Source organism: Corapipo altera, unplaced genomic scaffold (assembly GCF_003945725.1).
Source record: "Corapipo altera isolate COAL_440 unplaced genomic scaffold, ASM394572v1 77b, whole genome shotgun sequence".
NCBI lineage: Eukaryota > Metazoa > Chordata > Aves > Passeriformes > Pipridae > Corapipo > Corapipo altera.
Window position 1 is genome coordinate 1,996,224 of NW_020884933.1, and position 24,871 is coordinate 2,021,094.

General features: G+C 48.9%; 1 protein-coding gene across 1 annotated transcript in view; it reads right to left on the bottom strand.

The window, feature by feature from the left end:
* The window catches only part of LOC113954820 (complement receptor type 1-like), an 81,293-nt gene that overhangs the window by 14,496 nt on the left and 41,926 nt on the right, over positions 1-24,871 (bottom strand). Inside the window, 22 exon segments of the mRNA XM_027659636.1 lie at positions 5,711-5,896; positions 6,105-6,287; positions 8,069-8,251; positions 8,983-9,165; positions 9,327-9,509; positions 10,146-10,325; positions 10,665-10,847; positions 11,070-11,264; positions 12,320-12,511; positions 12,616-12,795; positions 13,125-13,366; positions 14,615-14,714; positions 15,961-16,143; positions 16,331-16,510; positions 16,686-16,868; positions 17,380-17,562; positions 17,750-17,929; positions 18,092-18,274; positions 18,814-18,996; positions 20,742-20,843; positions 24,325-24,345; positions 24,698-24,780. Of these exon segments, the coding sequence (XP_027515437.1) occupies positions 5,711-5,896; positions 6,105-6,287; positions 8,069-8,251; positions 8,983-9,165; positions 9,327-9,509; positions 10,146-10,325; positions 10,665-10,847; positions 11,070-11,264; positions 12,320-12,511; positions 12,616-12,795; positions 13,125-13,366; positions 14,615-14,714; positions 15,961-16,143; positions 16,331-16,510; positions 16,686-16,868; positions 17,380-17,562; positions 17,750-17,929; positions 18,092-18,274; positions 18,814-18,996; positions 20,742-20,843; positions 24,325-24,345; positions 24,698-24,780 (3,671 nt within the window).

Below are 24,871 nucleotides of genomic sequence, written 5' to 3' on the forward strand. Positions count from 1 at the left end.
AGTGTGAGCTGAAGGTACAGGATCACAAGACCCAGGCACATTCAGGCAAATATTTTTTTAAGTGTATAAAGTGTATAAAGCTTGGCACTTGGCAACAAAGGACATGAACAAACATCCAGAGGACTGCCTTACCCTTCCTTCTGCTTGGAAACTATTTTCCAGACAATGCCTGCCCCCAGGAGCAGCAGAACTCCCGCAGCTGCGACTCCTGAGAGAGAAGAGCCCGTATTATTCTCACTGAGTGTTTGGAAGCACACAAAAGACGTGACAAGGTGTATCTGCCAAGTAAGCAGAAGGAAACAGTGCCACTGAGCTAAAGACCTGGCTGCAAGAATGTTTGCAAGCTGCTTACCGAGGCCTAGTGACCCAGACTTGTGTGATGCTGGAGGGGAGAGAAAAAAAGAGAAATCAGCAAACTCTTCTAACAAAATCCAGTGTTTGTCTGCTGTCCTTAATCACTTTACCAATCAACCTTTTAGAATCATAGAATGGTTTGGGTTGGAAGGGATCTTAAAGATCGTCCTGTTCCACCCTCTGCCATGGGCAGGGACACCTTCCACTAGCCCAGGTTGCTCCAAACCCCATCCAGCCTGGCCTTGGACACTTCCAGGGATGGGGCAGCCACAGCTTCTCTGGGCCAGCGTCTCACTGGTAAAACTGATTTCTTAAACCCACCATTATATACTCTTTTCTTAAATACAAGAAGTTATTTTGCATGTTTAAAATGCATTTACGTGTTTCTGTCTGATCTTTGCTTCATTCCCATTTCACTCACTCAGTTTACAGGCTGGCACAGGAGGGTCCCAGCTGAAATCCTCTTGGCACTGAGTCTGACTGATGCCTTGCAACGTGTAACCATCATCACATTCAAGAGTGAGGTTGGTCCCAGAACGATAAGTGTTTCCTTTAATGGCTTTCTTAACACCTTGAACATCCGGGAATTCACATCTGATCTCTGGAATTGGAAGTAATCAAAAAAGGGCATTTAATGAGAGGAAACATAAAACATGACAAATACAACTGTGGGTTATTTAGAACACAGTTCTTGAATTTCTTCTGAATGGAGCTAGGAATTAATTCTTATTCCACAGGATAGTTCCTTTCCTTGTGGCTACAGAGGTGGGTAAGGGTCTCACTGCCACAAATGAATATTTGTACAGATCAGCTATTCCACACTGATATGGCAGATGGAAAATCATGTGTAGAAGGGGTACCTTGGGAGAAATTTGACAGAGAAGGAGATATTTCTGATACTGGGCTACCAAAACATTTGGAGAGGAAAGGTGTAGCAGGGAAGAATTCTGTGGCAGTTTTAGAACCAGCTGCATATAAACCAGTTCTAGCCTGTAAAAGTCTCTTGCCCTCCAAAGATGTCATCATCAATAATTAATTCATTAATTAGTCCACCCATCTAAGCTATTTATAAAACTGAAGTGAGTCATTTGCTTCAATTCAAGCATCTCATCATCTTTAACAGTCCAAACCCAAGGATTCTGTTGGACAAGGTTCTCAGTGAGCAAAGGGATAACATCAGCATGTAATATTTACCCTTTCTTTTATGTCATATATATATATATTTACTATCACTTGTACTACTAATAAAGATGCTTCAAAGCCACAAAAATATGGAATGGCTGGCAGAACTTTTCTGAGACTGCTTCCTTTAAGGAGCCTCTGATTTATTTACATAAGTGTTTAGTAGGTTATTTCCTCCCGTTGTTATCTGAGATTTTCAATTCTTGAGTCACCGAGGCGGGTGCAGCTCCTCGTGGGGGTAATGATGATGATTGTCCAGTTTTTCATGCAGGAACACCCACACTAGGAATCCTGTGACGTTCGTGCAATTGGCTTTAGTCAAGTTTGCCTGGTGACTGACCTTGGCAGTGCCAATTCAGAGACACAGAGAAGGGAATAGTTGTCATACACAAACCATCCATCAGAGACACTTTCTCTCATATAATCACTTTCTTTGTTTCCTGATATTGATAACTGGAGAGTGAGACACAAAAGGCAAGGGACACAAAAATGTTTCTACTCTTCTACTAAAAGTAAAAAGCTGTCAGTGGAGGGAATTTGGTGTACACCTCTTTGGGGCAACAGGGGCAGAGATGGAAAACATGCAAGAGTTAAAACTGCCTTTCGGAAGTGCCTCTGTTGGACTCACATCCTTCTGACGGTTTGCTCGAGGTTCCCATCCTGCTTCTTTACAACAATACCCTTCCCAGGGGTAACAAAGAGTAGATAAATTCCTAGTTAACAGATCAACACTTCCTAGCTGGGACATAAAAGCAGTTCCCAGGCCAAATAAGGGGATGGAATTCAGCGTTAGCTGCAGGAGATCTTACTGCTTCGATTTTGGCCCTTGAATCTCTGAAGATTTAATTTTCTCCCCAAAGTAAGACGTGTATGTCAGTGTGGCTGCACGTCCCTCAGCCCAGTCTGGTTCTGCCACCACAAATTCCAAACAACAGGAGCAAAGGAAGCACAAAACCCACCTTTGCACTGAGGAAGAGGCTGGCTCCAGGTTCCTGACACCGTGCAGTTGATAAAAGCATTCCCAACAAGTGAATAACCACGATTGCAGCTGTAGGATACAGATGCTCCATAGGGAAAAGTGTGAGAGACGTTGCCTTTGAGCTTCCCATTGGTGATGTTTGGAGGATGGAGGCACTTCACAGCTGGAAAGTTGGGGAGGGGAGAGACAAACAAAAGGATCCTGAAGGACTGCAGAGAGTGGCCAAGGCACTGTACCTTTGCAGACTTCATTGTTCCCTCTGAATTACTTCACCTTGGCTCAATAACCTGTACCCCTGTAACTCCATCAGGCTTTGGAAATGGCTATAAACCTGATCTTGTTCTTATCACACATTGTGTAGTGAAGGACTCAGATGTAGTCCTACAAACCTTTCCCTAAGGCAGGACTTGTTAAATGTCCTTTGTTCTTAGCTCTCTGCTACAAAAACACACCTTGACAGACGGGAGGAGGATGGCTCCAGGCTCCAGATGGTGTGCAATAAATGGATGCTGTCCCAAGGAGAGAGAAGCCAGGATCACAGATGTAGCTCACAGATGTTCCAGGAGTAAAAAATACTTCTGCTGGGCTGCTGAGAGACCCATGAGTGATATCTGCAGGCTTGGAGCAGTGCAGCACTAAAATCAGAGGTGTGCAGATCAAAACAGGGCTCACAGAGGCAAGAGAGAAAACTTCAGAGCAGCTGAACACTCACTCCCACAGCACTGCCTCCAACACAAAGAGCCAACCCTCTTCAAGAAGATCAATTATCCCTCTCCCCTCAAAAAAAGCAGGACAGGTTGGAAGGAGGAATTAGTGTTTAGTAACACTAATTTTAGTGTTTAGTGTTAAGTTTCCTCTTCTTAGGAGAGACCTACCTGGCTTTGTTGTGGTGTTGGCATGATGATAATGTTCTGCCACTCCATCTGGATGCAACACTGAGAGTTTAAAAATGTGGGTGAGCAAACACAATGCACAAATTTACCTTCATTTCCCATCATCCTGCATTTACATTTCCAGCACTTCACTCCTCTCTGATAGTCAATGTCCTGCCTTGAAGCTGCCAAATTTCTCACATTCAGGAAATTAAGGGAATGTGGGTTCTGGATTGCAACGAGCAGTGTCAGAAAGTGCAAATCATGCTGATACTTACTGCATTGCCCAACCCCTGGCTCACCTCCTACCCGAAAAGAGAGGCATAAATAAAAGGAACAACTTCTGGGTTCTCCTTCAAGTAGTCGGAGCGAGCAGGAAAAATAAAGGCAACTTCAGCTTTGTTGAGTGGGTAGAAATCAGGGAGGAATCTGCAGTGCTGACGAGTCCAAGTGCTGAGACTTACCCTGCTCACAGGCTGGGAGAGGCGGATCCCAGGATTTATCAGCTCGGCACCGGGATGTGGGATGGCCCCGCAAGGTGAAACCTTTACGGCACTTAAAAGTAACAGTGTCTTTGTATGTGTAGCGATATTTAAGAAGGGTTACCCTCCCATTCCGGATCTGTGGGGGTGGACACACCACCTCTGAAAAATAAATTCGTATTTGTGAATGTGAAGCCATATTTATGCTTTAATTGGTGCATGTATAAAGTCCATCCTCAGTGTGCTCAGAGGATTTTCACAGGTAGTGCTTGGAGATTCAGAGAAGAATAATTTCAAGCTTTTTAGTTCATTTAAGTACCCTAAGGTTATATTGTATATCTGAACATAGTTTGTGGCTATGAACAGAATAGTGCAAATGCATTCCAATAAATGTATTAAGTGGGGTAGAAATCTGTAAGCACTGTTAGTCATTCTCATGACTGCTTTGCTATCCCAAACTCACCTTCCAAAGCAATTCCATCTGAAAGAAAAACTAACTGCAACGATCAAGCCCTGCAAATAACAGTACAGGATTTGGAAGATTTCAGTTCGGTTTTACTCGATGTCCCACTCTTCTACTGCAAAACACATTCCTTCCTTAATTTATTATTTATATTTGTGAAACAAAAGGGGACAAATCCCTGCAGGCATCTCACAGCTCTTCAGTCTACATTTCTGTGGCAGATCCAAAGCTTGCATCTGGAAGATTTTTAGAAGAAAGCAAACATGCAAGCACCAAAAAAACCCCCCTATCCTAGGGGAATATTATGCTTTAAAAGGCATATTCCTCTAATTCTATTTATTTAAAAGAAATGCCACTTTTTGATTTTAAGGACTTAATTTGCCAGTTCTGGGCTCGATCTAGTGGTGACCTACTTACTCTGACAAAGGGGAGGAAGACCAGTCCATGTGACATCTCGTCCAGAAATCACACATCTCCTGTGAGACTGTCCAACCAGCTGGTGCCTGGAGTTACAGAGACACAAATATCAGCTGATTTCAGGTCATTCAGCTTGGATTTTGCACCCCCACTCTGACACTACCCCCAGAGGTTTCCCTCTGCAGCCTCCTGATTCTGGCTGATCACCAAGGTGTTTCTGCTGCTTTGACGCATGGGAGTGAAGGACACCAAGTTCCTTCTTCCAGGGGGAACAACACTGATCCCAAATGACTCCGGGTCAGGTTGGTCAGGTGCTAAATCAGGACTTGGACCCAGCTGATTTCCAGAGGGCTGGAGCCTCCTTGCTGGCACTCTCAGCTCCTGCTTGGTGGCCATCTGAGGATGGAAAACTGAGACTGAAGTGTGCAAATTAATCTACTGAGCACAGGAAGGGAAAAATGAGACACTTCTCCCTTTCCTAAGCTGGAACCAAAAATCCACATTCTGGCTTGCTGTGGGAGAACAGCTGCTCAGAGAACTGGGCTCTGATGCTTTACCACAAGTTGCCCAACACCAAGCTCAGACACAGAGTCAGCAAAGGCAGCGTGGGACTTACCCTTCCTCACACGTGTGGCTCACGGTGGACCCCAAAAAGAGATCTGTCAGAACAACAACTCTGCCATTCCTGGGTGTTTCTGGATATATACATTGCTTCCCTGGGAAAGAACAAGGCTGAGTTTAAACTCCTCTCTTGCAGTTGTGTAACACACTATGAGAAGGTATCTTAAGGCTCTGTCCACATTCTGACACCAATAATTTTGATTTCTATCTGGCCAATAATGGCCCAAACTCTGTGACTAGTGAAGCCATGTATGAACCTTTTTTTTTTTTTTCTTTATAAGAAACCCACAAATCAGACAATTTCCAACAACACCAAACTGATGGAGCTATTCACTTTTACAAAACTCTAGCGCTTCAGACCACGTGTGGTTTTTGAGGCAAGTCAGAGTTGGGGGCACTCCGGGGCGTCTCATGTATCCTGGCTGGCAGCTGTAGCGCACGGTGTCCCCGGCAGCAAATTCCATCTGATTTCTGTGTTCCTTAGTCAGCTGAGCAAAGGTGAAGTTTGGAGGTGCACCACAGCCACCTACCAGGAAAGAAAACAGAGGGAGGAATAGGGGTGTCAACCACACAAAGTGGTTTTAAAATGTATGTTGAGCACGCACGGGTGAGTTTGCAAGACGAACGGAAAACAAAGGGGGAGGGCTGAAGGATTCCAAATTTTGGCATGGGAAAGGACAAATCCTACAAACTCCCAGACTATCCATAACTCCCAGCTTGGAACCACAGTGTACCTGCACACCGAGGGAGAGGGAGGCTCCAGTTGCCAGAGTCGGTGCAGTAGAGGGATGCCTCTCCCAGGAGGCTGTACCCGGGGTCACAGCTGTAGTTTACAACCATCCCAGTGGGGAAAACTTCCAAGTCCTGGCTGTTGTGATTTCCGTTGTCAATAGCTGGAGGTGAAGGACATTGCAGCACTAAAGAGAGAGGACAAGACAAAACTGAGGAAAGGGCAAGGACGTGATGCTTAGAGGGCCAGAGTGATTCTTCTGTGAAGACAGGCTGAGAACATTGGGGTTGGTCAGCCTGGAGAAGAGAAGGCTTTGGGGAGACCTTGGAGCCCCTTCCAATGTCTAAAGGAGCTACTTTGAGAGATGGAGAGAGACTTTGGACAAGGGCCTGGGGGAATAGCTTCAAACTGGAAGAGGACAGGGCTAGATGGGATGTAAGGAAGAAATTCCTTCCCTGTGAGGGTGGGGAGGCCCTGGCACAGGTTGCCCAGAGAAGCTGTGGCTGCCCCATCCCTGGCAGTGTCCAAGGCCAGGTTGGACAGGGCTTGGAGGAACCTCGGACAGTGGAAGGTGTCCCCGTCCATACCAGGGGGTGAAACAAGAATCTGATTTTAAGCTTCTTTAACTCAGTGCCACAGGAAATGGATGACAATTTCTAAGAGCCAAATCCTCCAGAAAAGGAGAAATTACAAGGCTTCCTCCCGCAGTATTTTAAAAAAACTAGAAGCATCTGCAAAACATACATTTACAAAACTCCTGGGCTTCAGACCATGTTTGATTTTCAAGACATGTAATAGTTGGTGGTATTTGTGGCTCTTTCACGTATCCAGCCTGACAAGTGTATTCCACAATCTTCCCAACAGGAAACTCAGTCTGATTTTTATACTCCTCGTTCAGCTCAGCAAACAACAACTTTGTTGGTGTGCCACAACCGGCTGCCAAGAAACAAAATGCACGTGACAAACACATCCTTGGTTGTGAAATGCAGTTAGAGAGAAATAAGTGCATTTATAGGCACTGTTAAACCCCAAGGTACCAATATACCCTCTGTGTATTCTGATACATTTGAACACATAAATTAACATTCAGCATGTAAGGAGACATGCTCTTAAAAAAACCCCAAACTAAAACAATGCCTCCAAAAGCAGTTTAAAAAAATATAATGCTCAAAAAAATATTCAAAAAATAATGCCCCTGAAAAATACAAAGCCCCCCAAAACCACAATGCCCTTAAAAATAGTTTTAAAAAATATTATGCTCCCAAAAAATGTAATGCACCCAAAAATAGTTAAAAAAATATTATGCTCCCCAAGAATACAATGCCCCTAAAAAATAGTTTTAAAAAATATTATGCTCCCAAAAAATTTAATGCACCTAAAAATAGTTGTTAAAAAATATAATGCACCCAAAAAATATAATGCCATCAAAAATAGTTTAAAAAAATCTTGTGCTCCCAAAAATTTCATGCACCCAAAAATAGTTTAAAAAATATAATGCTCCCAAAAAATATAATGCACCCAAAAGTAGTTTTAAAACATATAATGCTCCCAAAAAATACAATGCCTCTAAAAATAGTTTTAAAAAATATAATGCTCCCAAAAAATACAATGCCCCCAAAAATAGTTCAGCCAGTTTGGTGCTCTGCACATCCTACACATCTCTGCCATCACACATCTTGGGGCTGTAGAGTGCAGGAATCTTCAATTCCAGTACTTAGAACACCCAAACCTGCCTCCTTTTGGGAAACCACGGGCTTTAGCAATGCCACCAGCTCATTCCCAGTGCCACCAAAGGGGACACGGCTCCTGCACGTGCTGGAAGCACGTTTAGACCCACGGGTGTCACTGGACATGTGGTGGCACTGGACTCGTGCCAGTTGTGGGTGTTGGCAGGTTTGGCTGACCCAGGATGAGCCGAGCACGGATGCTCAGCCAACCCTGAGAGGACGAGGGGGCAGCTGGTCCCACCTGCACAGCGTGGGTACGGAAGGCTCCAGCTCCCCGAGGCCGTGCACGAGATGGAGGGGTCTCCGAGGAGGGAGAAGCCGGGCTGGCAGCTGTAGTTCACCGACATCCCGCTGGTGAAGTTGGCCCCAAGCTCCGCGCCGTGCGTGGCGTGGGCGATGACGGGAGGCTCAGGGCACAGCAGCACTGCCAGGGCAGCAGCACAGAGCAGAGTTTTAGTGGTTTTGCCCGGCAGAGGAGCACATGTAATGCAGCAAAGGACTGTCACACCTGAAGTGGCACAGGTGAGGCAGAAAGCACAACCTCAGGGCCACTCCAGCATAGCAAGCATAGAATCATTAAATGGTTTGGGTTGGAAGGGACCTTAAAGATTATATAGTATAGGGACACCTTCCACTGTGTCAGGTTGCTCCAAGCCCCGTCCAACCTGGCCTGGGACACTTCCAGGGATGGGGCAGCCACAGCTTCTCTGGGCAACTTCTACCAGTGCCTCACCACCATCACAGGGAAGGAATTTCTTCCTAACATCTAATCTAAACCTACTCTCTGTCAGTGTGAAACCATTCCCCCTTGCCCTGTCACTCCAGGCCCTTGTAAAGAGTCTCTCTCCACCTTTCTTGTCAGCTCCCTTCAGGTACTGGAAAGCTGCAATTAGGTCACCCTGAACCCTTCTCTTTTCCGGGCTGAACAATCCCAAATCCCTCAGCCTTTCCTAATACCAGGGATGCTCCATCCCCCTTATCAACTATGGACTCGCTCCAACAGCTCCATGTCCTTCCTGTGCTGGGGATCCCAGCGCTGGAGGCAGGTGGGGTCTCACCAGGACAGAGCAGACAGGCAGAATCACCCCCCTCTACCTGCCGACCATGCCTTTTTTCAGGTGGCCTCCTTCTAAACCCGCACGTGTCCGTGCTCACCTCGCTCACAGGTGGGCACAGCAGGCACCCAGCGGCCATCAGGCTGGCACTTGGCTGCACGGGTGCCCTGCAGGACATAGCCTGGGTGGCACTGGAAGGTGACGTTGGCCCCAGGAAGATACACAGCGCTCCGGCCTTCAGCCACCTCTCCATCCCGGATGCTGGGGCTTGTGCAGGTGATCACTGCAAGGGAAAAGTGTCAAAGCAACGGGCTGGGGAAGCAGCTGCCAGAGGTTGTTAAAAACAGCCCACCCCGTTTGTTTTTAAGAGGTCAAAATTCAGGGGAGGCCGTGCGACCACCGTGCTCTCCCTTTTTCCTGTGGGTAACAGCATTTTCAGCTCACCTTCACACCGGGGGTAAGGGATGCTCCAGGATCCAGATGTCAAACAAGAAACTGTTGTTTTCCCAGTAAGGACATACCCTGGGTCACAGGAGTACTTCACTGACATTCCAGGGATAAACACATCCACATCCTTGCTGTCGTGCCGGCCGTTTTTGATATTTGGAGGGGAAGGACATGGCAGCACTACAAGGAGGGAAAAAGTCCTAACTGATAAAGAGCTGGTACCACAAACCCCCACTGTAGGGTGAGGCAGCCCTTTAACTTCTTTCTTTCCCGTCAACTTTTGCCCAGTAGCTACTAAGGGATGTCACTGAATGATATTTCCATCCTACCCTCCCTTACCTTCCAGCCTTCATGTTTTTTGAGCTTATTGAACCAAGAATGATAGTTTCTCACTGTTTAGGCAACTACAGTGGTTAGTGTCCATCTGTGGCCCTGACAGCTTGCTCTGGGCTTTCTGTGGCTGTGAATGAGATCAGACACCAGTCTGGGTCCCAGTCCCTTTGTGGAGTCATTTAAAGAGGTGAAAGTCCTACATTGCAAAGGTCTGAACTAGAAAATCATAGAATCATTTAAATTCATCAAGTCCAACCAATAACCCAGCACTGCCAAGCCCACCACTGAACCATGTCATCTGCATGTCTTTGAAATCCCTGTTCCAGTGCTTGAATGGGGATTATGGAGATGGGAGACAGATCTGATTTTCCCTTCCAGTCCTTGTGAGCAGCCCCTTTACCTCCAGTGTTGCACCCTGCCAGCTGCACTCACACAGTGGTTCAGAAGAAATCAGCTACCACCCTCCACCTCATTTGCACTTACTCTTCTCACAGGTGGGGAAAGGAGGGTCCCACTTGCCCCCAAACTGGCAGCGAGACTGTTGAGAGCCCCTCAAGGCGTAACCAAAATCACATTCAAAGACAGCAACATCCCCAAGTCTGTACGTGGTCTCCAGCCCAGTCGTTCTTCCATTCTTGATCTCTGGTCTGTCGCAGCCAATTGCTGGAAGAAAAGAGCACAAAGCACTGCTGGGGATGTAAAACCCATCCTGGGTGTGGAGGGACACTGAGCAGAGGCAGTACCTGCTGCTGTACATCACTGTTGTGGGCATGTCAACATTATCAGCTCTTGTTCTTACACAAATATCATTATTCAGCTGTTCTAAGAGTTTGCACTTAGCGGGAACAGAAAGGGAAACCCTCAGAGGCAGATGGGGCTCCTCCTGCCTGTGGGAGCTTTGATCTCCCCCTCTCGCTGGACGTTTGGTCTGCAGCGCTTAGAACAAGAGCCAAGAAGGAAGAAGGGGCCCGGAGAGGATGAAAGGAGCCAACACGAACACACCTTCACACCGGGGCCGGGGCCGGCTCCACGTTCCGGCGGCGGTGCAGTGGATGGAGGCGTTCCCGATGAGGGTGTAGCCCTCCGAGCAGCTGTACTGCACAGCCGAGCCCGGGAGGTGCCTGTCCGAGGGCTGGCCGCTGTGATTCCCGTTGGGAATGCTCGGAGGGGGAGGACACTTCACCTCTGCCAAGGAGAAGGTAAGGAATATGCACAGGGCAAGAAAGAAAATAAAGTAAAAACACAACCTTCTAAAAGCAAAGGAGGAAGGCAATTAACTCCACTAACGAAGGCAATTAACTCCACTGACTCCTGTGGATAAATATCTGTCAGAGCTATGGGATTTCCACCTGCCAGTGACAACCAAACCTCGCCGGTGGGGACACCACAGAGCCCTCCCAGCCCTACCTTGGCACCGCGGCGCTGGCCCGCTCCACACTCCGTGCTCCCCGTCTGAGGAGGTGCAGAGGATGGAGGGATCTCCTGCCAGAGGGTACCCGGGGTCACAGGAGTAGGTGACCACGTCCCCGTAGGAGAAGGTGTCCCTCGAGCGCCCGCTGTGTGTCCCGTGGGGGATGGCCGGAGGTGGAGCACACACGATCCCTGCGGGCAGACAGAAGGGGACTTGGAGCACTGTAGCAGCACCCAGGAACTGCAGGACACACCCAGGAAGGGAGTCAATGGGGATGGAGCTATCTCAGCGTTCAGTGTCCCAAATTATCCAGGAACAAACCTTGTATGGAAAAAAAACACCTATGGGAAGAAAAACCTGCACCCTCCTATGAGCCAGTTCCTTGCTGCCCATCTGGAGGTGGTGGGACAATTCTTACCTTCCTTTCCATAACTGTTGGTGACACACTCAGAGACAGATTGGCCACTCCATTCCTACACATGCCCAGTGAGAAATACTTACCCTGTTACAGGGATTTTAAAATATTACTGTTTCTTCCCAGTTTGGAACAGGATAAATAAAAGACCTTTGGAAACATTTTTCAGAAGCATCAAAACAAACAATGAAAATTAAAGGGAAAAATTTTACACATCCAGGGACTTGAGTCTTTTGCAGTAAAATCTTTGGCTTGAAAGATGTTCCACTTTATCTTGCAAACCATCTCCAAGGACCTTTTCTTCTGGCCTACTTACGTTGGCAGACAGGAGCATCTCCACTCCACGAGACATGTGTACCGGAGACCTCGCATGTTCTCTGAGAGCTTCCAACCAACTTGTACCTGGAGCCACACAGAAGGATTCATTAATTTAACAGTAAGAGACTTGAGATTCCTTTGCAACCTTTGTAAGTGGCAGCTGAGACTTCTGACTTGGGAACTAAGTTGTGTAAAGCTGAAAATCCACTTTCGCTCTCACCTGGCAGCTGAATTCAGCTTGTGCAAGACTCACCCTTCATCACAAGTGTAGTTAATTTTGGACCCGAAGAGGAGGTCTGTCAGGACAACAGCTCTGCCTTTCACTGGGTGCCCTGGGTGAGGACACTGCTTCCCTGCAAGGGAATGCCAGCCTCTGTTAACCCCCAGCTCCTACTCACATCCCAGCCAGGGATGCCAGCACAGAGAGCAGGTAAAGAAACCCATAAAGCTGGGAAAACATGGAAAACCAGCCAAGCCTGACACTTTGGGTTCTTCAGCACTTGTAGGACGTACTTTTACAGAACTCCAGCACTGCAGACCACGTCTGGTTCCTGAGGCATGTGACGGATGGTGGCATCCCTGGGTGCTGGGAATAGCCTGGCCGGCACACGTATTCCACTGTCCTCCCCACAGGGAAGACAGTCTGGTTGTTGTGGGGCTCCTTCAGCTCAGCAAACTCCAGCCTGGCAGGTGCACTGCAGCCAGCTACCAAGAGAGAGAAGCCAGCCCAGCTGTTAAAAGAGCCAAGAAAAGGCAGATTTGGGAGAGCAGGGGAAGGTTAAGGCTCAGAGCCCTGTTTGAACACTTGCCCTGAGTGCAGACTGGCACGGGTGGCTCCCAGGTGTTGTTGGGTTGGCACTGGACCACTCTGTGGCCACGCAGGACAAAGCCTGGCTCACACTCAAAGGTCACGGTGTCCTGGTGTGAGTAGGCAGATCTAGGAGACACGATCCTCCCGTTCTGGACCCGTGGGACAGGACAGTTTGCCTCTGGAAAAAGGAAGTGTAGGTCCTCAAAGCAGGCACTTCAGCAGAGCTGCGTGGCTGAGAAGCCACACAGGATTGCAATCCCTTTTAAGACACAAGCCTGAAAATAATTTTCCTGTGGATATCAAACAGCACCAGAGAGACCCAAACAGAAAGGTGAAGCTGGGGATGCTGGAGGCAGCAGGGTGTCCCTCCAGCCTCCTGCCCCCAGCTGCACATCAGCTCTTGAAAACCCTGGGGCAAGAAGTCCAGCTGTCTGGAATTTCCTAGCCTTTCCAAACTTCCCAGTAGTGCTGTGAGGATGGCACAGGAGTATCTGCACCCAGCCCTACCTCCACACGTCGGGATGGGCTCGCTCCACACGCCATTTTTCCCATCCTGGGTGGTGCAGTGGATGGAGGGCTCTCCGTGGAGTGGGAACCCGGGGTTGCAGGTGTAGGTTACAGCTGTGCCATAGTGGAATTCATTCAGCAGCCTGCCCGTGTGCACCCCGTTGGGAATGTCCGGAGGTGGCTTGCAAGGGATACCTGCAGAGGTGCAGAACAAGGCTTTTGAGTCCTGGAAATCCCTCAGTCTGTGGGGCATAAACACTTATTCTAGAGGTGGAGTAACTGCAGTGAAGTGACTTCCCAGATGAGGCCTTGCTGGCAACAGGATCCCACCTCCCTGGCCAGCAATTTCTATGGTGGATAGAAAGCAGACCAGTAAAACCTCTGTGGAGGAAACACCTACATGCTTTGTATTTTTTACTGTTTGAGAAATAAGAATGCAAACAGTTATTTTGCACCACTTTTGCAAAATGCTGCTTTTCTGCATGCACAGCCTGTACATCACCTTAGGTTCATATGTACCTGGAGAACATGTGAAATGCTTTAAAACCCCTGTTTTAAAACAAGGCAAATATTTTTGTCATCATATGAAACTGTCACCTAATCAGCAACACTACTGAACCATCAGAGAAACACCCAGGTGTAACTGCTGAGGTGCAGCTCTTGGGTACAAACCAGTTATCTGTGCTTGGAGAGTAGGAGCAAGCCCACAGTTTGGGATTTTGGGATTCCACTGCTGGCACAATACTCTGTCTCTCTCTAGGACTGACCCTCAGTTTCTCTGTGTCTGACAGTAACAGCCCCTAAGCTGAACATATTTTCCCTTCCTCTCTTGTAACAGGCTCTTGATGTCAGTGAGCAGCAGGGCACTCAAGTACTGCTGGGAAAGCTCCAGTGGAGACACTGCTTTCTATAACCCATTAAGCTTTGGGATCTTGTACCTTTCCCAGAATGTTTTCTTGCAACTTCAAAACCCTCTGATAATTTTCATGCCCACAGGGCAGAGGAATTGCCTGTGAAAGCTTTGATTGGAAAGGTGTGGCAGTCTCTGCTGGAAAATATTTCCCAGATCCATGCAAACCCCTGGAGCTGCGAGCTACTCACGCTGGCAAACGGGAACGTCGCCGCTCCATTCAACACGTCCACCAGAAATCTCACACCTTCTGCTGGATTGTCCAATTAACCTGTGCCTGGTGTTGAAAGGATTGAATGTTCACCCCACGTCAGTTCAGCTGGAATTGCTGCCTCCCCCTGACCACCCTGGATGGTGGGATCAGCAAAGCTGTGGCACTGAAGGAGTTCCTTCCTCGCTCTGCCAAACCCATTTCAAGTATTTATATGTATAGAAAAGATAGTGAGCACCTCAAGAGCTATATAGGTAGAGAACCCTGCATGGCTTCTGTACAGAATCCATGTGGACTGAATGAATAGGAGGAAGAAAAAGAGAGACTCACCTAATACACCTCTAAGCAGTAGCCAAAGCCAGGACTTACCCTTCCTCACAGCTGTAGACCACTGTTGACCCAAACTGGAGATCTGTTAGGGAAATAATTTTCCCATTCACAGGTTCACCAGGGTGACTGCATTGCTTCCCTGGGGGAGGAAAATACCCTCATTTTAGCCTTCTGTCTCTCCATACCGTGACACAACAGATGCAAGTATTTACTCCAGTCATCTGCCCACGTTTCCAGTTATCCCCAAAAAAGGTTTCGAATAGCAAAGAGTTACATGGCTTCACTAGTCACATATCATTTGAGGACCAGATTAACAGAAAGGTTTTTGCAGCATGGACAGAACCTAGGACCTATTCCTTCTTGATCAACGGACACCAAATCAAGGAGCTATTCACTTTTACAGAACTCTAGTGCTTCTGACCACACTCCGCTCTCAAGGCATGTAATAGTAGGTGACATTCCTGGGTGTTTAGCATATCCAGGTCGGCAAGTGTATTGCACAGTCTTCCCAACAGAAAAATCAATCGTATTTCTATGCTCCTCATTGAGCTCAGCAAAGTGTAACCTTGTGGGAGGACCACAATCACCTATTGAGAGAGAAAACAGACATGAGAGCCAGGCAGAGCAGGTTTGTCGGGTGCAAACTGTCAAGAGGAAAGGTGTTTGGTTTGCCTTGCAAAATTGTTTATTAATATAGCCATTATTAAACAAATACAGCATATTTTCTCAAAGGATTGCAGAGAAACAGGTTCTTATTCTTGGGATATACTTAAATCTTCCACTCACAGGGTTTAACCACATTTTTCAAACAGGGTTAGGGGACATAAGACAGCAGTGTACCCCAAGGCAGGTAAGTCATTATTTACCTGAAGATTCGAGCCTGTTTAAGGAGTTCTGGTGAAGGAATGATCTCTCACAGACAGGAATAGGAGGCTGCCAGCTTCCATCCTCCTGGCAGGAGACCTTGGCACTGCCTTGCAGGCTGTAACCATCCTGGCACCGAAATGTCAGTGTTTGCCCAGGTGCAGAGATAAGTCCTTGAACATCAACTTCTCTCCCGTTGGCTGTGGTTGGGTTTATGCAGACAGTCACTGGAAATGAGGGTGTGCAAAAGGAGTTGGAGCAAAACAAAGCAAAGAACCACAGGCTGTTAATATTGCAACAACAAAATCAATGAGAGATCTGCTGCCACTGGAGCACAGGGAGGAGGGTGCTGGCTCTAAATTCATGCATCTAAGCTTATTCTTTACATATTAGAAAGCCATGTATTTCATTAAAGGGGAATTTAATCCCTCACTGGAGGTCTCAGTGGCAATGGTGAGGGTCCCCCTGTGCTCAGAGCCACATTTTGAGCTCCTGCCTGAGGGGACAGAGCACAGACACACCTTCACAGAGAGGGCTGGGCTGGCTCCAGCTGCCTGAGACTCTGCAAAATACATCAGTATTTCCAACCACGTAATAGCCAGGATTACAGGTGTATCTTACAGACATTCCCACGGTAAAAAATGCTTTGCCCTGGCCATTGTGGTTTCCATTGGTGATCTCTGGAGGCATGGGGCAGGGTCGGACTGCAAGAGGGAGATGGAAAGTCATAACTCAGTGAGAGAACAGGATGCCAGGGCAGTTGGAGTGATGCTGCATTGATGGGTTAAAGCCCATCACAGGAACAGCTCTGCCTGCACAGGCTGTTCCTGCCTGGATGGAGCCCCTGCCAGGCAGGGCTGCCCTGGGGAAGCAGTGGGCACCCACACTCACCCCTCTGGCAGATGAGCACTGGTGGATCCCAAGTTCCCCCAGGCTGGCACCGAGCCTCGTAGGTGTTCTCTGCAGCATAACCCGTGTCACAGTCAAAGTGAAGAGTCTCCCCAGCTTTGTAGGTGCTCTGCAGATTGTAGACCTTCCCATTCTGCACCTCGGGTATCTCGCAGCCTATTGCTGCAGGGAATGTGGACAACATCCTTTAAACTTCAATAGTTCAATGCATGGGCCAGATTCTGCACACACAGCTTCCCCCCTTCTTGTCACTGCCATAAACCTGCCTGCTGTGATCCTACAGGACATCCAACACCCTTCCTGCCAGCCCACACCCAGGAGAGAATCATCCACCCACCTTCACAGCGGGGCAGGGGCCGGCTCCACACCCCAACCTCCGTGCAGGTGATGGACTCATTCCCAACCAGAGTGTATCCATCCCTGCAGCTGTAGTACACGGCCACTCCCCGGGAAACCTTGTCCAGGGACTGTCCAGTGTGCAGCCCATTGGCAATGTTTGGTGGCCGAGGACACATCACCTCTGTAGAGGGAGGAGAAAAGCCCATGAGAGTGTCTGGGAGAGACAATTCCTGAGAGACACCTCAGCTCCAACCTCCTGCATGTCAGACATGGGGGAAGGTGAAGGGTGAGGGCAGAGGCCTCAAACCTCGGGTACTGCCAGCTCTGTCCTGACAGCAGCCTTTGGATGCTCTGTCTCTTCTCTGGCTTTTATGGACAGAGTATTGAATTGATTCATAGAAATCCAGCTGGTCATCCCTAAAAAGCTGTGTTGCACCCCCTGACCTTGCCTGGTCCCCAGCACCATCAGCATCTGGCTCTCCATGGGCATGTTGGAGCCAGGCTGCCACTGGAGCACAGGGAGGAGGGTGCTGGCTCTAAATTCATGCATCTAAGCTTATCCTTTGCATATTAGAAAGCCAAATATTTCATTAAAGGGGAATTTAGTCCCTCACTGGAGGTCTCAGTGGTAATGGTAGTGGTAAGAGCCACACTATGAGTTTGTTCCCTGAGGGGACAGAGCACAGACACACCTTCACAGCGAGGGCCGGGCTGGCTCCAGCTCCCTGAGACTCTGCAAAATACATCAGCATTTCCAACCAGGTAATAGCCAGGATTGCAGGTGTATCTTACAGACATTCCCATGGTAAACTCTGCTTTGCCCTGGCCATTGTGGTTTCCATTGGTGATCTCTGGAGGCATGGGGCAGGGTCGGACTGTAAGAGGGAGATGGAAAGTCATAACTCAGTGAGAGAACAGGATGCCAGGGGAGTTGGAGTGATGCTGCATTGATGGGTTAAAGCCCATCACAGGAACAGCTCTGCCTGCACAGGCTGTTCCTGCCTGGATGGAGCCCCTGCCAGGCAGGGCTGCCCTGGGGAAGCAGTGGGCACCCACACTCACCCCTCTGGCAGATGAGCACTGGTGGATCCCAAGTTCCCCCAGGCTGGCACTGAGTCTCATAGGTGTTCTCTGCAGCATAACCCGTGTCACAGTCAAAGTGAAGAGTCTCCCCAGCTTTGTAGGTGCTCTGCAGATTGTAGACCTTCCCATTCTGCACCTCGGGTACCTTACAGCCAATTGCTGTGGGAACATGGACAGCATCCTTTAAACTTCAGTGCATGGGCCAGATCCTGCACACACAGCCCTCTTTTCATCATTACCATAAGCCTGTGTGTTCTGTTGCTACAGGACATCCAACAGCCTTCCTGCCAGCCCACACCCAGGAGAGAATCATCCACCCACCTTCACAGCGGGGCAGGGGCCGGCTCCACACCCCAACCTCCGTGCAGGTGATGGACTCATTCCCAACCAGAGTGTATCCATCCCTGCAGCTGTAGTGCACGGTCACTCCCCGGGAAACCTTGTCCAGGGACTGTCCAGTGTGCAGCCCATTGGCAATGTTTGGTGGCCGAGGACACGTCCCCTCTGCAGAGGGAAATAAATCACCCTGTGGGTCAGGTGTTTGCCCGTTTGTGAGTTACTAGGACTGTTTAAGTGGCATCATGGTAATATCCTAAATTCTGTTGCCTTTGTTCCATTTGCTCGACCAAAACATTAGTTAACTAAAGGTGCAGCTGCACTGGTATTACAATCACTCCTCATCTGGAAGAAATTGCTGGCAGTGAGGACAGTCCCACCAGGAGAACTCACAGGCACGTCATGGGATTTGGCAGAAATGCACACGGACATGGAAGCAGCAAGAGCAGCGAGAAGCCGTGATTAACTTCCCGTTCCAGGAGGAAGATGAAAATGCCCCACATCTGACCAGGAGCTGGTAACAGGAATCCCCCCGGGGCAGCCATCCCACAGCCGGCTCAAGATCGTGCCGGGAGGTTCCAGCCCAGGGTTAACTCCCCAGGATTAACTTCTCCCACCCCGGCTTTGCTTTCCCACTGAATTTGAGGGGACACAAGAGGGAGCTTTCCCCCGCGACCGTCACTGCTCGCACACGCTGGGACACTCACCCTTTTTGCACACTGGCAGAGGTGGGTTCCATCTGAAGTCAGCCCCGCAGGTGCTGATGCGGGAGCCCTGCAGGGTGTAGCCCCGGTTGCAGGTGAAGCTCACGATGTCCCCGGGCCTGTAGTAAAGGCGAGCACGGGGTACTCTCGTCCCATACCGGATGTTTGGGAGCGGGCACAGGGGAACTGGAAGAGGGAGAGAAATGAAACGTTTACCTACAGAGCTCCCAGGTGTTGCTGTGGTTGTGGGGATGGTGTCCATGCAGCCCCTTTATCCTGAGCAGTGGGGCTGTGGCAGAGGCTGAAGCTGGGGTGGGTGCCCCTGGGGCTGCAGGACCCCTCCCTGTGTATCTGGGGGACCCTGCAGCTTCCTCAGCTGGCAAAAACTGGGTGTCCAGGCTTTCACATCAATCACCTCATGAGGCCAAGGGGCCTTTCTGGCCTTTCTACAGGTTTCTGACCCACAGGCTCTGAAGCCCATCCTCTGGGTCTGATCCAACCCAGGGAGATGTTGGCACAGCCAATCTAACTGCAGTCCAGGGGTCTGAGTGACCAGGAGCACGTGGCTGTGCCAGAGCTGGGTGGGGGGGACATGGCACGGGCTGGGGGGGTTGTGACACACTGTCCATGGCACCACCACGATGCTATGGGGACACCCCTGTGCCAGCAAGGGGAAACCTCTGCTGCACCTTACAGGGGACCTGCCCACGAGAAGCTGCTCTCCAGGGGTACCTGGGGGCTGTTTGCATTGAACCCCTGGAGAGAGGGAGAGGCAGACATGCGGAGAGGTGGACAGGTAAGCAGACATCCAGAGCCAAAACCACAAGGAAGAGGTTTTTTTGTTCACTCAGCAAATATTTGCTCTAGCTACAGGAATGCAGAAAGAATTTAAGAGAAATGCCTCTCTCTGGCAATATCCTTTGTGAGTAAAGACCTGGTTTCCCTGAGCTGTTTGGCTGCAGCCCACCTCTGCTGTGCCCCTCACCAGCTCTGAGGCTGGCTTTGCTGGAGACCCACAGCTCTCCAGAATCACAGAGCACATGGGAGCAGTGACAGGAACTTCCAGAAGGCTGGAGAACCAAATGCACATAAATCAGTTGAACACAGAGATAACCAAGTATCACAGAAAAAATACACCTTACCCCCCCTTTTTTTTTTTTTTAATCTAAATATAACCCAAGCCTTTGCAGCCACTTGTCTGCCACTGAGCCACCCCAGCCAGCTAAGGCAGGAGGGTCAGCCTTGGTCTCTCAAGATGCCAATGACTAATTTACACAATTGAGGATACAGGCAGAAGTCTGCTTCATCCAGCACCAAAACACTGTTCAAACCTTACCAGGGCAGCCAAGTGACAGCACCTACACTAACAAGATGAGAAGGGGTAAAAAAAGCCCACCTGCAGTGATGGAGCTGATGTGTCCCATCCCAAATGAGAGGGCATCTGGGCTCCCTGCCCAGACCAAACATGCTGACCAGCACTGTCCTGTTGGCTGTTTTACCCTCCTGCCCCATCCCACTGCATTTCTGTTTGCCACAATTCCAATTTTTTCAGGGGTCAAACCCAATGAATTCTTGGAACAAGCTCCTTGTCTCACTGCTGGAAGATGCTGCACCCATAACCAGCTTTACTTTATCAGTTTAAACACGTAGGTCAAGCCCCTTAATCTGAGAAGCTGTGTAGGTAGTGAAAGACCCTCCACAGCTCCCATCACAAGGTTAAACCCCCCATTCCCCAGTCACTGGAGCGTGGCTCTAACACTGTCCCAGACGATCTTTTTTATTAGCAGAGGAGCTTAGAGGCTCAGGGTCTGGCATGCCAAGGTCCACCTGGGACCAGCAGGGAAGAGCAAAAGGATCAGCAAGGAGAGGAGCAGCCATGAGAAAGGGGAGGGCTGTGGGAGGAAGGTCCCAGACCTGCCCGTCTCACTCACCTCGAGCCTCAGCCGTGGAGATCAGGAGCCAAGCAGAGCTGCCCAGGAGGCAGAGGGTGAAGGTGAGCACCATCCTCTGCTCCCTGGCACAGACTGTGGCTCCTGGGGGGCGGTGGGAAGATATGGACACCCCAGTTCCCCCCAGCACCCCCGGCTGTGGAAGGAGCCTCAGCCACGGGACTTCCCGGGGCCACGGGACAGGAACCCGTGGGCTCCCCAGCTCAGGGGAGGCTGCAGGTGCCCCACACTGCTGCTGCTGGTTTGGAAGGGGAGGATGGGTGCCCAGGACCCTCGGGCACCTGTGGAAGAGAGGGTGTGGGTGCAGGCAGAGGTGCTGTAGCCAAGCTGTGCCGTGGTGTGGAGCATCCTCCACTGGGGAAGTGGCCTCAGGTCTCCACCTGAAGGGACACAGCACAGCTCACCTGGGTATGGGAAGGGCAGAGAGGGACATTCCCTCCTCCCACACACATGGGACCAGCAGCAGTTGTGGACCTGAATCCTCCTAACTCAACCCTGGCTGCTCTAGGGCTCATCCCCTGCTGCTGGCTGGAAGAATAAAACCCCCCAGACACGACTTTTTGGGGAAGGAGCAGCCCCAGCACCCTCCAACTCCCCACCTCACATAGCAGGTGACACTTCCTGAGCCTAAAACAAGCAGCAAGGCATGTCTTACTCAAGTCTTTTTATCCCTTTTATTGACAGAGAGCTTCCAATATTTACATGTCCAACATTCACACTTCAGAATTGCCCCTGGTCATTTACACTCAGATTAGAAAGTAAAAACATCTACAACTTGATTACAAACACAGTAGATAAACCCTCTTCAGTGGTAAATTTTGGCAACCACACCTGTAAGTTACATCACAGCATTCACAATTCCTTTCATTTGGTTGTGGGGAGATCATTCCAAGCTGATCCCCAAATCAAGTGTTAAATCATTCAGAAAAATCACTCTGGATGATGGAGTAGGAACAATTTTACTGGGATTAAAATAACAAAACCAAACACAACCCAAAGATACAAGGCTTCAGGAGGTGTTTTGTCCATCCAGTCACTCATATGGCTTATGGTAAGAGATAAATAAAAATAACTAGCAACAGGAAAGTGCTTGAAAACAGGATCTCACAGTGCCCCTGTGACAGCTGAACAGGACAGTGCTCTGCTGGGAACAGAGAACTTTGTGGGTCTATTTGGAACAAGACTAACATGTTGATGGAAATGGCTATTTGTGTTTTTCCTTCTTATTAGATGTGTGTTCCTGTTAACAGGAAACCAGTGGTGAAAATGGAGAAACAAAAAGTCTGTAGTAGACAGGTTTTGCTCCCAATTGTGCATCACAAGAAGCTCACAGATGGGTGACTTACCTCAGCAGCAGACAAAACCCCAAACCTCAAAATCTCGCTTTAACAGCAGCTAAAAGTCTGCATGTCTAAGGCTTAACAAGTTTAAATTCCATCACAGTGTTGTTTCCCTTATAAACAGGAAACCTTCCAGTATTTATTTTATGAGAGGACACCTCTTTAGCTTATCAAGTGATCCTTTAGCCAGGCTGAGCTCAAACCAGGAAAGGACAGCAAGGCCCCAGCGTGGCCCTTCTATCAGCCAAACAAATCAAGGGCATTTTTGCCTGTGCCTTTGGCTTAGACAAGGAGAGTGAGGTCCCACACACTCCCTCTCTCCCCTCTGTCTGTCCTCACACACCATCCTAAGCACAACAACAACGAGGTCAGGTCAGACAGGATGAAAAAGTGCACAAAAGGTGTGGGGTTGGTGTCCTGTTCCCCATGGAGGAGCACAGGAAGGCTTTGGCTTGATGTCCATCTGCACCTACCTTGGATGAAGCATCACAGCGAGGGGCTCCCTGTGCAGGAGCCCCTCAGCCCTGCTACGAGTGGAGCAAGAGTCCAAAAATCTGCTTTTCCTCCCCAACACTATGGAATCCCTGAGACACCCAGAGGCTGAGCTGGCACCAGCTGACCCACAGTGTGAGCCAGGATAGTCAGGGTGTACAGCACCCCCTGAAAAATCCTTTTTAAATGCAATTTCAGACATTCCTCACACCGGTTACCCCATGCAAAGGGCATTTGAACAGCAAAAAGGTTCATGTGCAGAGTCTGATGTTTGGTGGCACCTTCAAGTTCTGCATCCAGGCCAGACCCTGGAGCAGCTCCACTTCTTCCTGGGGCCTTCAGCCCACTGAGAGCTTCAGCGCTTCCACAGAAGTTCCAGTGAGTTCAGGGACAGGAGCTGTTTCCATGAGGTACTTGTGGAGAAGCCTCAACATGATACAAAGAGGGTGCCAGTGCAGAGACCTTCAGCTGAAGCTTAAAACTAACTTTAGTTCCTACAGGAAGGATCAGAATAGCTGTCCTTTGCTATAAAAGCACTGAAACCTTTTCTCTCAGGTAAAATTCCTGCTGCTGCACAACAGTTCATATTCACCTTGAAGTAACAGCTGCAACTGTGCTTTATATGAAGAAGAATGTGAATACCTGAAGAAGTGACTCAACTTGGCAATTAGTGCTGAGTTCAGTTGATATGGTGGTGTTTTGTCAAAAGTTGGACTTGATGATCTTGGAGGTCTTTTCCAACCTTAATGATTCTGTGATTTTCAGTGCTGTCAGTTCTCGCAGATATTGTTCAATTTATACATACCTTCTTAAACAAGTTGCTTGAAACAAATGGGATCACTCACATGAAGACATTCACTTGAACCCTCTCAGCAGGGGCAGCATTTTCCACCTCAGGACACTTCAGAAACCCATAAGTCCTGATCAGGACCAGGCACAACATGACCTTAGAGGGGCTGAGGAACCCAACGTGCAGAGGTACCAAAAGCTCAGGATTTTCTTGAGCTTCCTCTATTACAGCCTGAAGGTCTTTGGCATCTTTGTGACTTAACACAGGGATAACTGCACTTGATTTCTGGACAGCATTCCAACCAGGTGGCAGAGAGCTTCCCACTCCATTCCAGCCCCACGAGCTGCTGTGTCCAACACAACGTGCTGCAGCTGCAGCCAGGAGTGTGAGTTCTTCCCAGGCAGCAGCTGGAATATCTGGGCTTTGCCAACCAAGGGCTGTTGGTTGCTGCTCCAGGGCCAGTTTCACAGGAGGGAAAAGCAGAGCACTGGGATCAGTCTGATGGAGTCCAACACGTCTACAGGTGCCTTCTCACTGTGCCTGTTCCCAAACTTAGATGTTCATGATCAGCATTGCCAGGAGGAGGGGGAAGATTCCTACAAGGTACAAATAAGAAGCTTCAGTCTTCACTTCAAACATAGTTAAATATCTTTTCCCTCCTTGTTCCCCTTTACATTCCCTTCTGCCTTTTCAGTTCATGATCCTGAAGCACCATAAGAAGCTTCAGTCTTCACTTCACACAGTTAAATATCTTTTCCCTCCTTGTTCCTTTTTATATTCCCCTCTCCCTTTTCAGTTCATGATCCTAAAGCACCAATGATACCAACATGACCAGAGACTGTAACAAAAGGCTTTTAAGCCCATTACAAGCAGAACACACAGGAGACAAGAACAAAGACAGGCAGGAGCTGGGTACAGGGGTTCAGGAATTTGTATTACTTACCAACAACGATCATGTTCGCTCCTGGAAAGGAAAGGAGACAAAACATGAAACTCTGCACCCATCCAGCACAGTTATTCATAAATTACACAACATGCAGTGTCTCAAACTGGAGCAAATGAGCATGGAAAACAACAAGCAACACACAGAATGGGAAATAGAGGCTCCTTCCCCTTTGCCAGCATAAATTTCTGAACTGTACAAGAATATTGCAGCAAAGGCCTCGCAGCTTGAGTTGTATTGAAATCCTGATTTTTAGAGTTGATTGATTAAGAAGCACAAGGAAGAGCAGCCCAAGCCCACCAGCAAGGCAGCTACACCAGAGCAGTTCCAGCTGTTATCTTAATGGCTCTGGGCAGGGTTTTTCCCCTCTTACTTGAGCAGTAGGGAGGTGCTGGATCCCAGCGAACTTCATTTCCTGATGCCACACATTTGGCAGAAGGGTTTATTACCTTATACCTAAGGAAAGAGAAGAAGTTTACTCCTTTCCAGGAGGGTTTTTCCCTACTCCCCAACCATCACACACAGGCAAGTGATTAACCAGAAGCCA